Here is a 20,110-nt window from a genome sequence, read left to right as displayed (position 1 = left end):
AACTTAGCTGTGGAGTTATTTGTCTTATAAATCAATTTACACTAAAGAGAGAGGTGTTACAGAAATATAGAAGGTGATAAGTTAGGTCTCATCTTGGGCTTCTTTAATATTTTTTGGTCATAGGGCTTGAACTCAGGGCCTGGATACTGTTTCTGCGCTTTTTCCCTCAAAGCTAGCACTCTACCACTTGAGCCACAATGCCACTTCCAGCTTTTTCTGTGATTAATTGGAGATAAGAGTCCCATGTCCTTTCCTGTCCAGGCTGGTTTTGAACTGTGATCCTCAGATGTCAGCCTCTTGACTGGCTAGGTTTACAGGCGTGAGCTATTTGCACCCAATTTATTTTAGTTTTTTGAGGAAACTTCACACTTGCTTCCCCAGTGATTGCCCAGGTTCACATCCCTACCAACAATGTCTGTGAGTTCAATTCCCCTGCTGGTATTTCTTGTTTATTCTCCTGATAATTACCGTGACTGAGGTGAGAATCGCAGTATAGTTTTGATTTGTATTTCCTTATGTCTATGTTAAATAGCCAATGGTATTTCTTCTAAGAATTATTGGTTCAATTAATCTGCTCATTTAATAATTGGATAATTTATTCTTTCGAAGTGTTTACTTGAGCTTAATTAATAGTAATTATTATTATTATTATTATTATTATTTTTTTTTTTTTTTTGCTGGACCCAGGGCTTAAACTCGGCTTGGGCACTGTCCCTTTTGTGCTCAAAATTAGTGCTCTACCACTTGAGCCACAGTGCCACTTCTGGCCTTTTCTGAGTAATTTATTGGAAATAGGAGTCTCACAGACTTTTCTGCCTGGGCTGGCTTCAAACTATCATCCTTAGATCTCGGCCTCTTAATTAGGATTTCAGTATTCTGAATATTAATAGTGTGTGTGGTGAGTAGCAGGCAAATATTTTCTTACATTCTATGGGTTGTTTTCTCATTGTGTTAATTATTTCCTTTGATATGCAGATGCTTTTGGTCTTGGGTCCTGGGTCTTGAAGTCAGGGCTCTGTCCCTGAGCTTTTGTTGCTTAAAGCTAGAGTTCTGCTACTTGAAGCACAACTCCACTTCTGGCTTTTTGATGTTTAATTGGGGATAAGAATCTCACAGACCTTCCTGGGCTGGCTTTGAACCGTGATCCTCAGAGCTCAGCTTCCTGAGTAGCTGGAATTGCAGGCATGTGCCATCAGTGCCCAGCATGGAGATGCTTTTTAATTTGATGCAGCCTCATTTTTCAATTCTTGCTTTTTATTTCTATATTATATTCCCATTGAGAAAATAATTGCTTATGCTTAGATCTTCTAGTTTATTCCAATATTTCTTTTTCCTGAAGTGGTTTTAAAGTTTCAGTTCTTATGTGAATAACTCTGCTATATTTTGCACTTTTTTTTTTTTTTTTTTTTACAAGATGAGATCTAGGGATCCAGTTTCAGTTTTCTGGAAGTAGATAACTAATTTTCGTAGTGCCATTTTTTGAAGAGGATATCTTTTCCCCTAATATATGTTTTTGGCTCCTTTGTTAAAAATAAAATGGCAGAGCTGAGTGCTGGTGGCTTATTCCTGTAATCCTAGCTGGTGCTGTTGCTCAAGTGGTAAAGCACTAGCCTTGAGCACAAAGAGGCTCAAGGACAGTGCCCAGGCCTTGAGTTCAAGCCCAGGGATACACACACACACACACACACACACACACACACACACACACACACACACATGCTATCATCAAGAACACAAACAACAAAGGCTGTCAAAGATGTGTGGACAAAGCAACTCTAACACACTTTTGGTAGGGACGTAAGCCAGCGCAAGTACCTTAAAAAAATCTCTAAAGAGAACAACCCTATGATTCAAGTCAGAGTATAAAAATTGAACTGGGAGCTGGGAATGTGGCTTAGTGGTAGAGTGCTTGCCTAGCATGCACGAAGCCCTGGGTTCAATTCCTCAGTACCACATACACAGAAAAAGCCATAAGTGGCACTGTGGTTCAAGTGATAGAGTACTAGCCTTAAGCCTTAAGCCTGGGTTCAAGCTCCAGGACTGGCAAAATAAAAAAAAGGAAAGAAAAGAAAGAACCTGTATACCCATGTTAATTGCAGCACAATTCATCCTAGCCAAATAATGAAAGCAACCCACATTGCTGTACAACTATAAATTACATATTATATACACAAAGAAGCCAAACTCAAAAGTAATAGAGGAGAGAAATAATAATTAGTACAGAAATTAATGAAATGGCTACTAAAAAGTTACAAAACAAAATGTCAGTTTTTTGAAACTATAAATGAGATGGAGAAACCCCTAGTCAAATTGAGCAAAAGACTCAAATTAATAAAGTAGAGAGGAATTAGGAAATGTCACAGTCACATAACATCTAGAGTAGCATTTGGAAATATTTTGAAAACATCTGTACTAATGAACTGGAAAACATGGCAGAAATGGATACATTTCTAAATGCATTGACTTATCACAGTTGAAATAAGAGGATACAAACCACTTAAATAGATCATTAGCAAGCAATGAGATTAAGAGTCGCCAACAAAAAAGGGTTCAGGACTGGCTATATTCACTGCCAAACTTTATCAAACCTTTAGAGACAGACACCAACACTCCTCAAATACTTCTTTTTTTGGGGGTGTGGGTGGGGGGTCCAGTTGTGGAGCCTGAACTCTGGGCCTGGGCGCTGTCCTTCAGTTCTTCAGCTGAAGGCTAGCACTCTACCACTTGAGCCACAGCGCCACTTCCGGCTTTTTTCTTTTTGCTCATGTGGTGCTGAGGAATCGAACCCAGGGCCTCAGGCATGCAAGGCAAGCGCTCTACCACTGAGCCACCTTCCCAGCCCCTCAAATACTTCTGTAAAATAGAAAGGGAAATGTTATGAGCGCATTCAGTGAAGATTATCCTCACACCAAAACCCTATTAAAAAAAGCAGAAAAATAAAATTATAGAACAAATTCCTTGATGAACATAGATACAAAAATGTAATAAAATATTTGCAAACAACTCTCTAAAAAGATAGCCAAGTGCTTGTGGCTCATGCCTGTAATCCTAGCCAGCCTCCCAGGAGGCTGAGATATGAGGTTCATGGTTCAAAGCCAGCCTGGGCAGGAAAGCCCATAAGACTTTCATCGCCACAGCTCTAGAAGTGGAGTTGTGACTCAAGAGATAGAGTGTCAGCCTTGAGCACAAAAGCTCAGGGACAGTGCCCAGGTTGAGTTTGAGCCCCAGAAAGTAAAAAGAAAGTAAAAAGAAAGTAAAAAGAAGAGGAAGGAAGGAAGGAAGGAAGGAAGGAAGGAAGGAAGGAAGGAAGAAAGAAAGAAAGAAAGAAAGGAAGGAAGGAAGGAAGGAAGGAAGGAAGGAAAGAAAGAAAAAGAAAGAAAGAAAGAAAGAAAAAGAAAAAGAAAGAAAAAGAAAGGAAAGAAAAAACACTCAATTCAACTATGGATTAGCAAGAAGGAAAAAATATTAAAGCACTTGCTATGAAACACTGAATTGTTCTAGGATGGAGTGCTGGATACATGAAAATTATGACTTTCACACCAGAATTCTCATCATTAAATTAGAAACAAAATCAGATTTGAAGAACAAATGGGAATATTCAGATTCTAGAACCAAATGCTTTATTAGGTATCTACTTGGCTGTTAACCTTCTCTTTCATAAATTCACTAAACTTCAATCATCTGACATGCTTCAACAAAATTATAGAGACATTGATGCTACCAAAAATGGGAGGCATCGGGGCTGGGAAGGTGGCTCAGTGGTAGAGCGCTTGCCTTGCATGCATGAGGCCCTGGGTTCGATTCCTCAGCACCACATAAGCAAAAAGAAAAAAGCCGGAAGTGGCGCTGTGGCTCAAGTGGTAGAGCGCTAGTTTTGAGCTGAAGAGCTGAGGGACAGCGCCCAGGCCCAGAGTTCAGGCCCCACGACCGGACCCAAAAAACAAAACAAAATAAAAATGGGAGGCATCAAGGTGCATAACCACTCATAACCAACCAATGGCATCTCTCCTTGTTTCCTCTTAAGGAGCCTGGTTCTGGGGACTACCCCAGCGGCCAGACAACTGATTTCACTGTGACTTCCACAGAAGTCATGGAATAAATTACTTCAAAGAACAGAAGCAGTGACTGAATCATTCCTGTCCTTTAAAGCTATTCTAGCGCCTACCACTCTGGCAGGTGCAATTTTGACTGTTAGTACTTACTACATTAACATTCAGAAAAGAGCTAAGTACTCATGGCTCATGCCTGCCATCCTAGCTATTCAGGAGGCTGAAATCTGAGGATCACAGTTCAAAGCCAACCTGGGGCAAGAAAATCTGTGAGGTTCTTATCTCCAATAAATTACTTAAATAAAATAAAACCAGAAGTGGAGTGTAGCTCAAGTGGTAGAGAGCTCACTTGGAGTAAAAAAAGCTCAGAGACAGTGCTCAGGTCCTGAATTCAAGCCCCAAGACACTCTCTCTCTCTCTCTCTCTCTCTCTCTCTCTCTCTCTCTCTCTCTCTCTCTCTCTCTCTCTCTCTCTCACACACACACACACACACACACACACACACAATTTGGAAGAGGCTGACAACTGCAGTGTCAAGTATAAAAGGAAGTAAAGTGTAAAAAAGTGTAAAAGAAGTGTAAAAGGAAGTTTGATAGCACACGAAGTAGAGGATTCGTAGATCTACTAAGGCTGGGAAAGCAGGCCTCTGGGATAGACCCACCAAAATATATTACATGTCGCATTAATCAGACATCTGGAACCCCATAGCACCATGTTTATTATTAGCTTGTACCCCAGAAGAGTGCCTCCTCTTACCCCAATGGGATTTTTTTTTTTTTTTTTGGTCAGTCGTGGGTCTTGAACTCTGGGCCTGGGCACTGTCCCTGAACTCTTTAGCTCAAGGCAAGCACTCTACCACTTCAGCCATTGTGCCACTTCTGGTTTTCTAGTGGTTAATTGGAGATAAGAGTCTCATGGACTTTCCTTCCCCGGGCTGGCTTTGAACCATGATCCTCAGATCTCAGCCTCCTGAGTAGCCAGGATTATAGACATGAACCACCAGTGCATAGTTTGTACTTGTTTTTCTAAGATTACATGTTGACTTAGGAATTTAATTTCCTGCCTCAGCACAGCCCATTGTCCTGGAAATGAGGACCACTTCCTTTGGAAAATTAGTTTTGTAGCAAAGACCATTTTATTACACACTGTTTGCAACCACTTTCCAGCTATGGTCCAACCCACAGGACTGAGAATATTAGCTTTGCCTTATAGAAAAGCCTGTCCATCGTTTCTGTCTCCATTAATGAAATTCTTGCACATGCAATCCTATGGAAAAAGAATTTCAAGTGTAAAGAATATGGTGTGTGTGTGTGTGTGTGTGTGTGTGTGTGTGTGTGTGTGTGTGAGTGTCTGTGTCTGTGTCTGTGTGTGCATGTGTGCTGGGGCTTGGACTCAGGGTCTGACTCACTGTCCCTGAGCTTCTTTTACTCAAGGCTAAAACTCTAGCACTTGAGTCACTTGGCTTTTTGATGATTAACTGGAGATAAGAGTCTCATGGACTTTGCTGCCCATGCTGGCTTTGAACTGTGATCCTCAGATCTCAGTTTCCTGAGTAGCTAGGATTATAGGCATGAGCCATCAGCACCTGGAATCTTGGATATTTTTTAAAGACAGTGTCTCCCAATGTAGCCCTTGTACTCACTAAGAACCCCATACTGGCCTTGAACTCACAGCTCTCCTCTTTCTACTTCCAGAGTGCTGGGATTACAAGCATACACCACTACTGCAAGCTAACAGATTCCCTTGGCTCCTAATGCAAACTGGTGATCTTCAGCAGAACTGTGAGAATGAGAGAAGGTGCTGTTAAACATGACACCAGGCTTGCGTCTGTGGTTGGCTGGATTGTGTGTAGGGTGGAATGGCTCAGCCTTGATGAAGAGCACTCTGCTTTGGGGCTGTCCTGATGAATGGGCTCTATGGTTGGGACCGAGTTTCCTATTCTGTACTGTTGAGGTGGCATGGGAGCTTGTGTATGGGGATCAGGACCAGGGCAAGAAGGACTATAGCTATTCAGAGAAGGAGGAGGAGGAGGAGGAGGAGGAGGAGGAGGATAGAGCTGAGTATGGAAGAAGAAAGGAAAAGAGACAAGGAAGGAAGGGAGGGAAAGTAATAAAAATGTGGACATGATGTGCATGTATGGAAAATCTACCATGAACAATTTAATGTACATCAATTTAAAAAACAAACAACAGCAGGGCACTGGTGGCTCATGCCATTAATCCTAGCTTACTCAGGAGGCTGAGATCTGAGCATCATGGTTCAAAGCCAGCCCAGGCAGGAAAGTCCATGAGTCTCTTATCTCTAATGAACCCACCAGAAAACTGGAAGTGGCCTTGTGGCTCAAAGTGGTAGAGCAGTAGCCTTGAGCTGAAGAGCTCAGGGACAGCATCTGGGCTCTGAGTTCAAACCCCACAACTACCACAAAACAACAAAAAAAAATTAAAAAAATGAAAACAAACAAACAACTGACAAACACAAAAGGAAAGACTTTTTATCAGTGGAACCAAGGGATGGCTGGATAGTGGTGAGTATGTGCTGAGCGTGAACGGGCTCCCCAGGGGCCTTCTTCATGGTGGCCGGGTCTGTCCTGGTACCATCTGGGATCATCCAGGCACGGCTCTGCTGTGTTCTGCACACTCATAGGCTCCTGGATAGTGTAAGGAGGTCACCATACCTGCTTACTGTTGACTGAAGTGGGCTGGCCTAGGCCGAGGGAGGAGGAGGGCATAAGAGGAACTGCTGAGATGATTGATGGTAGGACTTGGTTTGGGGATGGACAGCTTTCCTTGGAGATGGACACTTCTGACATGGTGAGGATGACCCCTGTCCCCCCCCTGGGCTGGTCAGATCTCATACATTCTCCCAGCAGTCTGTCTCCATTAACAGAACTTATAAACTAGCTGACACTATTTCAGGAAAGGGCTGCCCGAAGATCTCCTAGTCCCAGGAATCTGAGATGATAGCTTCTCATTGGCCCAAAGGACTCTGCAGATGGTGTTGGGGGTAAGGGCTCTGAGCATTTCTGTGTGGCACACTGTGATCACGTGTTCAGAGTCACACAAAGAGATGGAGGATGGATGCATGGTGGATGATGGATGGTGTGAATGTTGGGTGTAAAGACAGAAGGCAGGGAAGCCAAGGAATTCAGATCACCTATAAGCTCGGCAAGACCCAGAAGCAGACTCTTCTCTAGCTTCCTGGCCACATTGTCTGTTTTGCTCACTGAGACCATGCAAGGTGATGCATTGGCTTTGCTTTCAGCCACTAAGATTGTGGTGATTTAGTACAGAAGCTAAAGAAACCAATACGCTCTAAAAATGATTACTTGCATGTTTCTCTTTCTTTCCTTCCTTCCTTTTTTTTGCCTCAAACCCTCACTTCCTGTTTTATTGTGAATAAAGATGAAAATCCTCACAGGGACCCACAAATCTCCTAACTAGGGGCTGCCTGAGCCTATCTTTATTTTTTGGCACATACCCCTTCATTCATTCTTTTCTGTGTGTTCTTACTATTCTTTATACACTCCAGACCCACCTTTGCGCTTATACATCAGGGTCTTTGCACATGTAGTATACGCACATTTTTTTCTGCCTCAAATGCTCTTAGATAATTGCTTGTCTTACTTCCTCTTCTCTTTCTGAGTCTTTACTCAATGTCATCTCATCACAAATCTCTCTGTTAAAATCTCAAACCTCCCCAGCCCTCCCTTTCCTCTGCTTTGTCTTGTTCCTCCCTCCCTCTTATCATCATCTTATAAATGGTAGGCTTTCTGTTTTGGGGGTTGCTCGCAACCCCCTTCCAGAATGGACCTTTCAGAATGCCACCTTCATGGTTGAATACATGAATGAATGTGCACCTTTCATCTTTGGGGTCTTCTCCTGCCTTTGGGCTCCAGGAACTGGGTCTGTCTTAACTCTCATTCTAGTCCCCTTCCTCATTCATGCCTGCTGAATACAGTCTCACAGGACAGCAAGAAATGGGAGGAACAGAGTTGGGGACTGCCACCTCAGCCCACCAGTGGAGGGAGACCATTCTGCTCCTTCTCTTCCCTGACCTCCTTCACTCCTCCTGTCCATCCATCCATCCATCCATCTCCATCCATCTGCCCATCCATTCTTCTGTTCCATTTCCTTCCTGTGTTTTCTTCTTTTTCTGTTGGAGATGACCCCAGTGCAGATGATTCTCTCGTGAAGCTTCTCTTGCCTGTGGCTCTTCTTGCTCGAGTGTCTCATGAGGCCCTGGAAATGAGACAGAAGGGGAAATGGGTTGGGAGTCTGAAGTTGGGCAGCTGTGGGGTGGGGACTAAGGGCCACCTACTTGCTAGGCAGGTCCTCTGCCACTCAGTTTACATCAGCCCAGGATTCGTGACGGCACCAGGACTGGGAATTAAGATGTGAAGGGTTCTTCTTCGGTGTGTCCTTTTACCCTTTGTGTTATTGTAAGCATTGTATTATCGATTCCCTCTTTTTTCTGTTGTTGCTGTTTTTCTGTACCAGTAATGGAGCTTGAACTCAAGACCTTATGCTGTCCCTTAGTTTTTTTTTTAAATCAAGACTGGTGCTCTACCACTTGAACCACACTTCCACTTCTGGCTTTTTGCTGGAGTTAAGAGTCTCAGAGACTTTTTTGTCCTGGCTGATTTTGCTGCAGGAGCCTCAGATCTCAGTCTCTTGAGTAGCTAGGATTACAGGTGTGAGCTTCCAGTGCCTGGCTATGTTATATATTTCTAATCAAGCAGCAAAGCTCCTCTAAGCCCTCCCTACTTACTGCAGTTTACAGAAGCTGGAAACAGTGGCTTTTAGAGGTTGAGGCCCCAGGGAAAGGCATCCTTGAAGCCTATTGGCTTCCGTAGTGGCCTGCCTAAGTGCTATTCCTTACAACATAGCTTCTGCTTCCTGTCACATGCCCCCTGCTTGGAAGTGTCACTCTATTATTTTATTACTGGCTGTCTCTGGCAGACATCTGTTGTTTAATCTGCCCAGGAGAGTACTTTTCCCTTTGGTTAAAAAAAAAAAAAAAAGGAGTCACTTTCAGGAATTGCCCCTCCCTGTCCAAAGGCTTGTCAGTCACAGATAGTCCTGCCCTCCCTATCCTGAGGGTGAGTGGAAGACCCCCATTTGGCCACACAGGTGGGTGGGTGGGTAGGGGGTCTTTTCAGTGATGATTGGATGTTTACAGTTATGTTTTGAAGGTGTGTTGGAAATGTAATCCAAAGTTTGTGTGTTGGAAGTTTAATCTCCAAAGCGATTGTCTTGTGTTGGGAAGTGGGACCTAAAGGGAGGCCATTAGGTCTCGAGATTTCTATGCTCAGGAATGCATTCTCTTAGTTTTATTGTTGCTGGAGTAGATTAGTTAATGGTTGGTTGTGAGACTTGAACTCACTGTTTGGGCGCTATACCTATGCAATTTCCCTCAAGGCTAGCTAGCACTCTAGCACTTTGAGCTACAGCCCAACTTCCTGTTTTCTGGAGCTAAGAGTCTCTTGGACTTTGCTGACTAAACTGGCTTTGAACCTCAAATCTCAGCCTCCTGAGTAGCTAGGAGTACCTGACTTCTGGATATTTTTGATATAGAGTGGTTTTGTTTTTGACTTTTCTGTTCAAGTTGACCTTGAACTTCAATTATCTGGGTCTCAGCCTCCTAAATAGTATTGGTGCTAGGCTTAGCCCAGATTTTTTGTATCAGGTTATCTTTTACCTTTTATAGAGACTATGGATTATATATGTAAGTATGTGTATATATGTATATATATATATAGGCATGCACACATAGAGGTTTTAATTTTCATATGGTTAAATTGGTCGGTGTTTTCTCTGTGATTTCTACATTTTGCTTCATGCTTGAATGGGCTTATCTTGTCTTTATATCTATTTCATCTGTAAATTATTTTGGTTTAAGAAGGTAGAGGGATACCACCAGTGGCCCAAGCCTGTAATTCTAGCTACTCAGGAGGCTGAGATCTGAGGCTCCCAGTTTGAAGCCAGCCTAGGTAGGAAAGTGTATGAGACTCATCTCCAGTTAGCCACCAAGAAGCCAAAGTGGAGTTGTGGCTCAAGTGGTAGAGCAACAGCCTTGAATAGAAAAGACTAGTGAGAATGTGAGATGCTGAGTTCAAACCCAATACTGGCACACACACACACACACACACAAAAGTAAGGGGTAAGGGTACATTTTTATCATGCACAGGAGTGATGGCTGGGTGTCAGCAAGGAGGATGGATTTCCTACATGGTCTAATTCCTCATGGGTGCCTGACAGGAATCAAACTGAGTATGCCTGTTGCTTCATCTTTGGGGTATCTGAAAGAGAAACAAGCACTTTGTAAATCAGTATTTTCAAGACCCATCTGAAGGAAACCACTGCCTTGGGTTGGTGAATAGACCATGTCTCTAGCCCCCTCCTCTCTAGAGCAAATGTGAACCCTTGTAATGAGCTGCTTTCTTCCCCCCCCCTTACTTCTCCATAGATATACGTGCTTTGTGTGTGTGTGTGTGTGTGTGTGTGTGTGTGTGTGTGTGTGCGTTCTGGAGTTTTTTTGTTTTGTTTTTTGTTTTTGCTGGTCCTGGGGCTTGAACTCTGGGTTTGGGCGCTGTTCCTGAGCTTCTTTTTGCTCAAGGCTAGTGCTCTACCACTTGAGCCACAGCTCCACTTTGGGCTTTTTCTGTGATTAATTGGAGATAAGAGTCTGACGGACTTTCCTGCCGGCTTCAAACCTCAGATCTCAGCCTCCTTAGTAGCTATGGTAACAGGTGTGAGCCACACTTTTCTATGGTAGACAAGTACTCTACCACGGAGCCACATCCCTAGTCCCTGGGAAAACTAGGAATCTGGATTTTTTTTGATCAGTCTGGATTGTAAGCCTTGGCTCAGTTATACAACAGAACTATGTAGACAGATCCACCAACAGGTAGAGAAACGAAGCTAGACTGACTCGGTGTACCTGGATTCCAGGGTAAGTCCTCCAAATCCAGTGAGAGCTCTGGCCTCCCGAAGGCCCCTCTCCGGGTGGCCCTCAGCCCCAACCCAGTCCCGCACAGCAGGACGGGAACAAACGTCCCTCTTCGCTTCCCAGCAGGACTTGGAGATCTGGGGCCCAGGAGGAGGAGTTGGGGGGGGGGAGGAGGAGAGGGGGGCGGTGCCCGGGCCTCGCCCAGCTCCTCCCCAGCCAGTCTCCAGTCTCAGGGCTCAAACAGCCCGTTGTTCGCGCCCGCCCCGCGGTGGCCTGCGGCCTCGGGCATTGTTCGCTCCCCGCCGGGTCGCAGGTGGGAGGCGCGGAACGCCGGGGTTCTGCAGCCTGGCTGCTCTCCAGGCCGGTCGGCATCCTTCGGCCCCGGGGTCACGGGGTGGCCGCGCCTGGGTTCCCTGGCCGGGCGCAGGGCGCAGGGCGCAGAGGGGCGCGGGGCGCAGAGGGGCGCAGCGGGGCGCAGGGCACCGGACTCCGGCTCCATCATGGGGACGCGCAGCTCCCACGTCGCCGTCATCCCCGACGTGGATGACATCCGGCGGGACACCGGCTGTGAGTCCTCGGGGCCGGGAACGGGAGGCGGCGGGGCGCCGCGCGGAGCCCCGGGCAAGGGCGATGGGTCCGCACATCCCGATCTGCGCCGCACTCCCCCTCCCCGGGGCTGGACCCCCCTCCTGGGTGTCTGCGATGGATCGCCGGGGCCTGCGTGGGACGGGCTGGGGTGGGGTGACTTCACAGGTCATGGGAGTCTAGTTCAGGGAGGATCTGGGTTTTTTTGGGGGGGTGTTTGGCGATGGGGGGCTCGCTGGCTTTCGGGGGGGGGCGCTCTGGGAACCACTCTGGTCTCAAATTTAGATCTTCCCCATGCCGATCCCCGCCCCATTAGCTGCGTCCGTGCAGGGGGAGGCATGGGGGTCCCCCATAATCTGGGGGTGGGGTGGTGCGCGCGTCTTCCACGGAGCGGGGCGCGTCCCTCATTCCCTCCTATAGTCTCTCAGGCCAGCCTGCTCCGTCTCTACCACCGGTTTCGAGCCCTGGACAGGAACAAGAAAGGCTACCTGAGGTGAGGGGGAGCCCCTGGTCCTCCCACCCGTCTCCCCAACTCCGTTCCTGCCTTTGCCAGACCCCTTTCCAACTTGGTCTTTACAGCCGCATGGATCTCCAGCAGATCGGGGCGCTGGCGGTGAATCCCCTCGGGGATCGCATCATCGACAGCTTCTTCCCCCACGGGTGAGGCCTCTCCCCCACCTCCCCGGGAGTGGGGAGTCGGGAGTAGGGGGTGAGAGAGAGAGGGAGGGACGAGGCAAGGGACCAGTGTCTCCCGCCCCCTGCCCGCAGGAGCCAGTGCGTGGATTTCCCGGGCTTTGTCAGGGTCCTCGCTCATTTTCGCCCGATAGAGAACGAGGACCCAGGAACCCGAGATCCCAAGCAACCCGAGCCTCTCAACAGCAGGATGAACAAACTACGGTGTGAGTTGGGGTAGTGTGTGTGGGGGGTGGGTGTGGGGGGTGGGCACACCTGCCCCCTCTCCACTCATAAGAGACGCTCCCAGGTGGGGGCCTCCAACCTCCCCTGGCGCCAGCGCTGGGAGGGGCAGAGACTCACCTTTCCCCCCTCCATTCTCTTCCCAGTTGCCTTCCAGCTCTATGATTTGGATGGAGATGGGAAGATCTCCAGACAGGAGATGCTACAGGTTCGTAGGGGAGGGGGAATTCCAGGGCCAGAGGCCCTGCTTGGGAGTGGGCTTTGAAGAAGGGCTGGGAGAGGGGGGGTAGGGGTGGGTGGAGGGAGGAGGGAGGCAGAAGGAACCACGGGGGGGGGGCGATGGGTGTGGCTCAGTGTGGGTTTCCTGGGAGATTGGGTGGGGTGGGGGATTGTGTCAGTGGAAATGAGATGTGGGGGACTTAGATTGGGAGATACAGTCAGGAGGTTTTTGAGAGGTCCAGTCAGGAGTGTTTATTAGTACGCTCCCTACTAGTAGCTGACTCATGTCCCAAGGTCTTGCACTTAATAGTGTTAGGAAACTGAGCCAGGAGGGTAGGAGAGTGAAGAAAGAGCAGACATTCCATCTCAACAAACCAGATCAACTCTAATGGAGTGACCTGAGGAGAGTCAGGAGACAGGAGGCATGGCGAAATCGCAGCAGAGGTCAAGAGGTCTAAGGAGGGTCATGGTTAGGGGGCAGGTTCACAGGGAGCTGGAGAGTTCAAACTCCCTACTTCGTGGCACAAGTCTGACAGGTCTTAGAACCTACTGTCCAAGTCCCTGCCCCATCTGCTTCTAGGAGTTCAAGAGCCTCTCCCCTGGGGGTGGGGTGGGGAAGTGGATTTGGCCTCTGGAGTTTGGGTAAAGTCCCCATCATCCACCAAGATGCCAAGATGGCGCCACTTAGACCAGTATCCATGCTTCAGGAAGACATCTTTGGGGACAGCATAGGCTTGGCAGGGATGGGGGAAGAGGTCAGGGATTTTGCCTAGGATGAGGTGTGATCTGATCACAGAAGGCCATGCCAGCTCCTGGGGGCCGGTGGTGTCAGCTGAGAAATGGGGTGCATGGGTGAGAAGGTGGAGATGGCTCTTTGGATCTGGTCTGGGAGGTGGAGGATGTATGGAGGGCAGGTTGTAAGGTTGCTGTTGTGAGTTGGGGCAGATTTATTGTTGAAGAGAGGGGTTCAAGGGAAGTTGGATGGTGCAGAAGCAGGGGATTAGATAGGAGGTGAATGAGACCGGGTGAAAACCTGCTATAGAATGCCATAAAATTGCTAATAGCTATAGGAAAGGCTTGAAGGATGGGAGAGCAGCTTGCTTGTGTGTGTGTGTTTGCATATGTGTATGTATGTGTATACGTGCACCTCTACTGGGTTTTGAACTCAGTTTGCATTTTTGCTTGCTCAAGGTTGGCACTTTACTACTTGAGCCATAGCTCTACTTTCAGCTTTTTGCTGGTTAATTAGAGATCAAAGTTTCATGGATGTTCTTGCCGAGGCTGGCTTCAAACCAGGATCCTTGGATCTCAGTCTCCTGAGTAGCTAGGATGACAGGTGTGAGCCACTGGTACTCTGTCTTGAGAGAGTAGCTTTTTCACTTATTCATTGTGGTTTCTTCCTCATTCCCTTTTATGGTGCTGGGGAGTGAACCTAGTGCTGCTCAATTACTTGAGCCATGGCTCCCAACCTCTAGTTTGTTTTTGAGAAAGGGTCTCACACCAGGCAGGTTTCGAACTCATGATCCTGCTTGGCTTACCGCGGTCTCTTCTTTCACCTCCCAGGTTCTTCGGCTGATGGTTGGAGTCCAGGTGACAGAGGAACAATTGGAGAGCATCACAGACCGCACAGTACAGGAGGCCGATGAAGACGGGGATGGGGCTGTGTCCTTCCTGGAATTCACTAAGGTTGGAATGTCCCTGGGGAATGGCAAATTCACATCAGCTGTCTTTGGGACTGATGGACAGGGAAGTAAGGTTCAAAGAAAAAGGGCAGCTGGGGCCTGTGATTGCAGGTGTGCCTGTAATCCTAGCTACTCAGGAGGCTGAGATCTAAGGATCATAGTTTGAAGCCAGCCCAGGCAGGAAACTTCATGAGCTCCTGTCTTCAATTAACCACCAACAAGCCAGAAGTAGAGCTGTGGACCAAGTAGTAGAGCACTAGCCTTGAGCAAACAGGAGCTCAGGGACAATGCTCAGGCCCTTGGGGAAAGAAAGAAGGAAAGAAGGAAGGGAGGAAGGGAGGAAGGAAGGAAGGAAGGAAGGAAGGAAGGAAGGAAGGAAGGAAGGAAGGAAGGAAAGGAGGGAGGGAGGGAGGGAGGAAGAGGGCAGAAAAATAGTTGTCACCAGGGCCTCTTGGAGTCCTAGGGTGTAGGCAGGGCCCTGGGAAAGAGGCCGGAAGGTTAGAGGATTGAGATCTGAGCCTCCTGTGTCAACCACATCTATCTCTCCCCAGTCCTTGGAGAAAATGAACATTGAACAAAAAATGAGCATCCGGATCCTGAAGTGACCTATGAGCGTTGTCCTGCGTGCTGACCAGAATCTGCTTGGGGTCCATCCTCAGCCCCATGGTGGCCAGATCCCCTCAAAATACTCTCTGACTGCAGAACTTAACTCTTGGGAGCTCACTGGTAGCTCACTTGATCTCAGATCTGTCAATCTGCCCACATCATCTTCTGGTTGGCAAGTGACTGGAAATGTAGCTCAAAGGGACTGAAGTATGAAGAGGGACCTTATGGGCTCCCATAACAAAGAAGTGTGGAAGTATGTATCTTCAGGAACAGCCAGATCCAGGGCACCGAATGATGTTATTGGTCTGAATTTGCTCTGCTCTGTCTCAGCTCAGCCCTCTTTGCTTTTGGCCTTATTCCTTGAAGGCTTCTTCCCTGATGACAGCAAATGGCCATTGTAGCTTGAGGCTCACATCCTCCATGCCATCACTCAATGGGAAAGGCTTCCTTATTCCAAGGATTCCAAACAAAGAACATCATTGTTTGTCTGCTTTCCCCCTGCTCGGCCCCTCTGAGAATCTTCTTTCTATCTCTAGGCCAATGGAGCAGTCTCATCCACCAGGCCTATGTCCTGCACTAATTCCTAGACCTAGGAAGTGTGGTCTGAGGACTCAGGATGGGATCCTGGGGTGGTTTGAAAGAAAATTAAATACTGTTATCAGGGGGGAAGACTCTGTGTGTGTGTGTGTGTGTGTGTGTGTGTGTGTGTGTGTGTGTGTGTGTGTGTGTGTGTGTGTGTGTTTGCTCCGGCAAAGCATGAAAATTACTGCTCAGCTGACCAAATGGAAGGACCACTAAAACCTGTCCTTTTAAATGGGTTTCTGTGGTGGAGGTTGGTGGTCAGAGAGGAGATGATATAAAAACAATAAACAATGCAGGCTGTCCCGAGTATATTCAAAGTCTTGGAAAGTAATCCTGCTGTGTTCACAGTTAAGAACCCTGGTGGATTCTATGCTTGGAGCACAGCTCTCTGGTCATCTTTATGGGAGGCAGCCAGGCCAGCCCCTGCCCATCTCCTCTCCCAAGCATGCGTTGGGTTGTCAGAGAACCAGAAGTATCTACAACTTCTCAACTGTGGGTTGTTTTGTTGGTTTGTTTTTTGGGGTGATCTGGGCTCTGTCTTTGAGCTTTTCTGCTCAAGGCTAGTACACTTCAACCATGGGCCTACTTCTGAGTTTCCTTTTGGTATTTTATTGGAGATAAGAGTCTTAGGGACTTTCCTGCCTGAGCTGGCTTTGAACTGTAATCCCCAGATCTCAGCTTCCTGAGTAGCTAGGATGACAAGCGTGAGCCATTGGCACCCATCAGTGCCCAGCTTTCAAATTCTTATCTCAACCTAAAACATCTAGAGCTCTGTGGTGGCGGGGTACATGAGGAAGAACCCATTCGAAGATCCATTGCTTTGTCATTTTCTGATTGGAGGGAGCTTGAGGTCACATAAAGACTGTGCACCTTTGGGATCCAGGATCTGGGAATTGTCTGGGGTGGGAATTGTCTACAGCTTGGAACTCAGGGCCTAGGCACTATCTCTGAGCTCTTTTGCTCAAGGCTAGTGCTCTACCACTTTGAGCTACAGCGTCCCTTCTGATTTTTCTGGTAGTTAATTGGACGTAAAAGTCTCATGGATTTTGTTGGCTTTGAACCATGACCTTCAGATCGCTGCCTCCTGAGTAGCTAGGATTCCAGGGATAGCCACTGGTGCCCAGCTGATTTCTAGCTTTATACCAATATTATATCAGTGTGACAGATGAGTCTGTTGGTAAGGTGACAAGGGGGATATGATTACTGAGTATTTTATGATTTTGTTCAAGGACACCCACATCATCAAATACTTTCTACTTGAGGGAGATTTGTTTATTTAGTCTTTGACCCCACTTAAAAATAGAGGGTGGAGAATAAAAACCCTGAGTAGACATTCCTCCCCCACACAGGTATTGTGAGAGGAAAATTGTAGGGATGAGGTGTGGAGAGGAAAGGAAGTGAGAAGTGGGAAAGATAGAGCCAGAGTGAGTGTTTCTTTATAGCTGGTCACTCTGTGTGTGTGTGTGTGTGTGTGCGCGCGCGCACTGGGGCTTGAACTCAGGGCTCAAGCTCTTGTTTAATCTTTTTCCCACACAAGTCTGGCATTTTACTCCTTGAGCTACAGCTGGTTTTTCACTGGTTAATTGGAACTAAAATATCTCTCAGATTTGTCAGCCTGAGCTGGCTTTGAACTGTGATCCTCAGATCACATAGCCTCCTGAGTAGCTAGGATTACAGGCATAAACCACTGGCACCCTGCAACTGCTCTTTTCCCATCAGAGAGTTTTTGAAACTTCCCTGATAGTAAAATACATCTAATAGGAACGTTCAGACCCTTTGTTCTCCTGGGAGAGATTCTGAGCCTCCAGGGAAATCTCCATCTCCACTAAGTGATTCTGATACTAGAGGTCCAAGGTTCAACTTCTAGAAACACAGATCTTGGAAGCTTCTAGTAGGTTGGCTGGCTATCAATACCTTTGGGCCTCTAGCAAAAGTAAAGTCACCAGAGCTCAGCCATTATTCCTTTATGACAGAATGCCACTTTCCCAAAATGCTTGGGACAAGGAGAGTTTGGATTTGTTTCAAAGTTTGGGATAATTGTATCCATAAAGAGAGATCTTGGCAAAAATGAGAATCAAGTCTAATCTTGAGATCCCTTAAGTGCTTCTTTTTTTTTTTTTTTGAGACATGGTCTCAATCTTGTTGTATAGGTGAAGCTTGTCTTGAACTAATGATTCTTCTATCTCTGAATCTGTAAGCTGGGATTGCAGGTGGGCACCATGATACTAGTCTTATTAATTTTTTTTTGGGTCCAGTCGTGGGGCCTGAACTCTGGGCCTGGGTGCTGTCCCTCAGCTCTTCAGCTCAAGGCTAGCGCTCTACCTCTTGAGCCACAGCGCCACTTCCGGCTTTTTTCTTTTTGCTTATGTGGTGCTGAGGAATCGAACCCAGGGCCTCAGGCATGCAAGGCAAGCGCTCTACCACTGAGCCACCTTCCCAGCCCCTCATTAATGTTTCTCACATCCTTTTTCCACATAGCCTGAAGGAAAATTTTGTGCAATATGTTTTTAGTGTAGTGTGTGTGACTTTGACCCAGCATGTGAAGTCAGGTGTGGGACTTTCCCCTTTGATTTGGAGCATTTTGAAGTTCAGATTTTCAGAGTAGGAGTGTTTAATTTGTATTTGTGTACAAATGGACTCATTTTCAATTGACACAGTTCACTTGATCAATTGGATATCTATATATCACTCCTGTAAATTAAAAGGCAGCATTAGTTCAAAGAATTTTTTTTTTTTTCTGGAGAGGAGCAGGAAGGTGCTGAAACTAGACTCAGTTTAAAGCAGCCCTGATTGTCCTGGAACTTTCTAGAAAAACCCATATGTAAATCCTGAAGAGGAACTGGGAGTTTCAAAGGAAACCTCATTCACTTGCCAAGCGGACTCAACTTGAGACAGGATGTACAGTGAGCCAGTCGAGAGGCAATAGAAGGACAGAGGGACAGTAGGACAGAAGTAGGGACATTGTGTGGCCCAATCTAGTTTTGCCACCATTACTTCTTGTATATGTGTGTGTGTGTGTGTGTGTGTGTGTGTGTGTGTGTGTTATTATTGTGGCTTGAACTCAAGATCTAGTGCTGTTCGTCAAGTTTTTTTGATCAAGGCTGGTGCTCTACCACTTGAGGCACACCTTCACTTTAACTTTTTGGTGGTCAGTTGGAGATAAGAATTTCACATACTTTCCTGCTCACGCTAGTGTCCAACCACAATCTTCAGATCCCTGGCTCCCGAGTAGCTAGGATTATAGGCATGAGCCACTGGCAACTGGCTATTATGACCTCTTTCTAAGAGACCAGGAAAGAAGTCAGGCCTTGAGTCTCAGATAAAAGCTCTACTTTTCCTCAGCCCCTCTCACCCAATGGCATTAAAATCTCAATGAACAAGAGACAACTTTCAGGCTGGGTTCCAGTAGAGACAGACATGGCTTAGTAAAAAAGGTTGAGTGCTGGAGTTTTTGAGGTCTGGTTTTGAATCTGAGTCTCTTTATTTTTTTCCTTCTTTTTGTCTGTTGGTCTTGAATTCAGAGCCTGGGCACTGTCTCTAAGCTTTCGTGCTCAAGGCTAGTGCTCTACCACTTTAAGCCACAGCTCCACTTTTGGCTTTTTGGTGGTTCATTGGAGATAAGAGTCTCATGGACTTTCCTGCCTGGGCTGGCTTTGAATCATGATCCTCAGATCTCAGCCTCCTGAGTAGCTAGGATGACAGGCACGAGCACCAGGGCTGGCTCTGGGCTCTTTTTATTACCTGCTACGTCCCTTGGTGTTTAAGTGTCTGTCCCCCACATGTCTTTGCTGTTTGCTGTGTTGGAGAGCAGGATATTCACAGTGACCCTGGACAACTAACCTTATCTCAGCTGAGGTCCCTGATCCATCTCTAAGTGTGGACTCTGGCCTGTATGGGCCAGGATTTCTTCAGTTGTTAACTAACTTGAGAAAGAATAAAAGTTTATTGGTTCATATAACTGAGAGAAAAGTCCAAAGGTTTTCCAGGCAAAGGATTGCTCCAAAGATCAATGATAATAAAAAAATCACTTTTTATTTCTTTATATATGTAATATTATATATAAGTATATAATATAATATGTAATGTAATATATAACACATATAAATATATTTTTTTTTTCATGCAAGTCGTAGGGCTTGAACTCAGGGCCTGGGTGCTGTCCCTGAGCTTTTTTTCCTCAAGGATAGCACCTATTACTTGAGCCACAACTCACTTCTGTTTTTCTTTTTTTCTTTTTTTTTTTTTTTTTGGTTGGTTGTGGGGCTTGAACTCTGGGCCTGGGCACTATCCGTCAGCTCTTCAGCTCAAGATAAGCACTCTACCGCTTGAGCTACAGTGCCACTTCCAGTTTTCTGAGTGGTTTATTGGAAATAAGAGTCTTACAGACTTTCCTGCCTGGGCTGGCTTTGAACTGTGATCCTCAGATCTCAGCTTCCTGAGTAGCTAGGATTACAGACGTGAGCCACCGGCGCCCAGCTGTTTTTTTGTTGTTTTTTTGAATAGTTCATTGGATATAAGAGTCTC

The 20,110-nt window shown here is 46.5% G+C and overlaps 1 protein-coding gene across 1 annotated transcript; it reads left to right on the top strand.

Moving 5' to 3' along the window:
- The first annotated feature begins 11,308 nt into the window (after window positions 1–11,308).
- Window positions 11,309–16,047, top strand: Chp2 (calcineurin like EF-hand protein 2). The gene is made up of 7 exons (XM_070004012.1): window positions 11,309–11,564; window positions 12,003–12,075; window positions 12,162–12,242; window positions 12,351–12,481; window positions 12,644–12,705; window positions 14,280–14,402; window positions 14,950–16,047. The coding sequence occupies exons 1-7, from the start codon at window positions 11,498–11,500 to the stop codon at window positions 15,001–15,003; spliced, it is 591 nt and encodes a 196-aa protein (XP_069860113.1). The 5' UTR covers window positions 11,309–11,497; the 3' UTR covers window positions 15,004–16,047.
- Window positions 16,048–20,110: the final 4,063 nt, after the last annotated feature.

The sequence above is a fragment of the Dipodomys merriami genome, unplaced genomic scaffold (genome assembly GCF_024711535.1).
Source record: "Dipodomys merriami isolate MVZ:Mamm:240054 unplaced genomic scaffold, mDipMer1.0.p SCAF_62, whole genome shotgun sequence".
NCBI lineage: Eukaryota > Metazoa > Chordata > Mammalia > Rodentia > Heteromyidae > Dipodomys > Dipodomys merriami.
The sequence above is the reverse complement of the archived record's forward strand: the minus strand, read 5'-3'. Positions and strand labels throughout refer to the sequence as shown.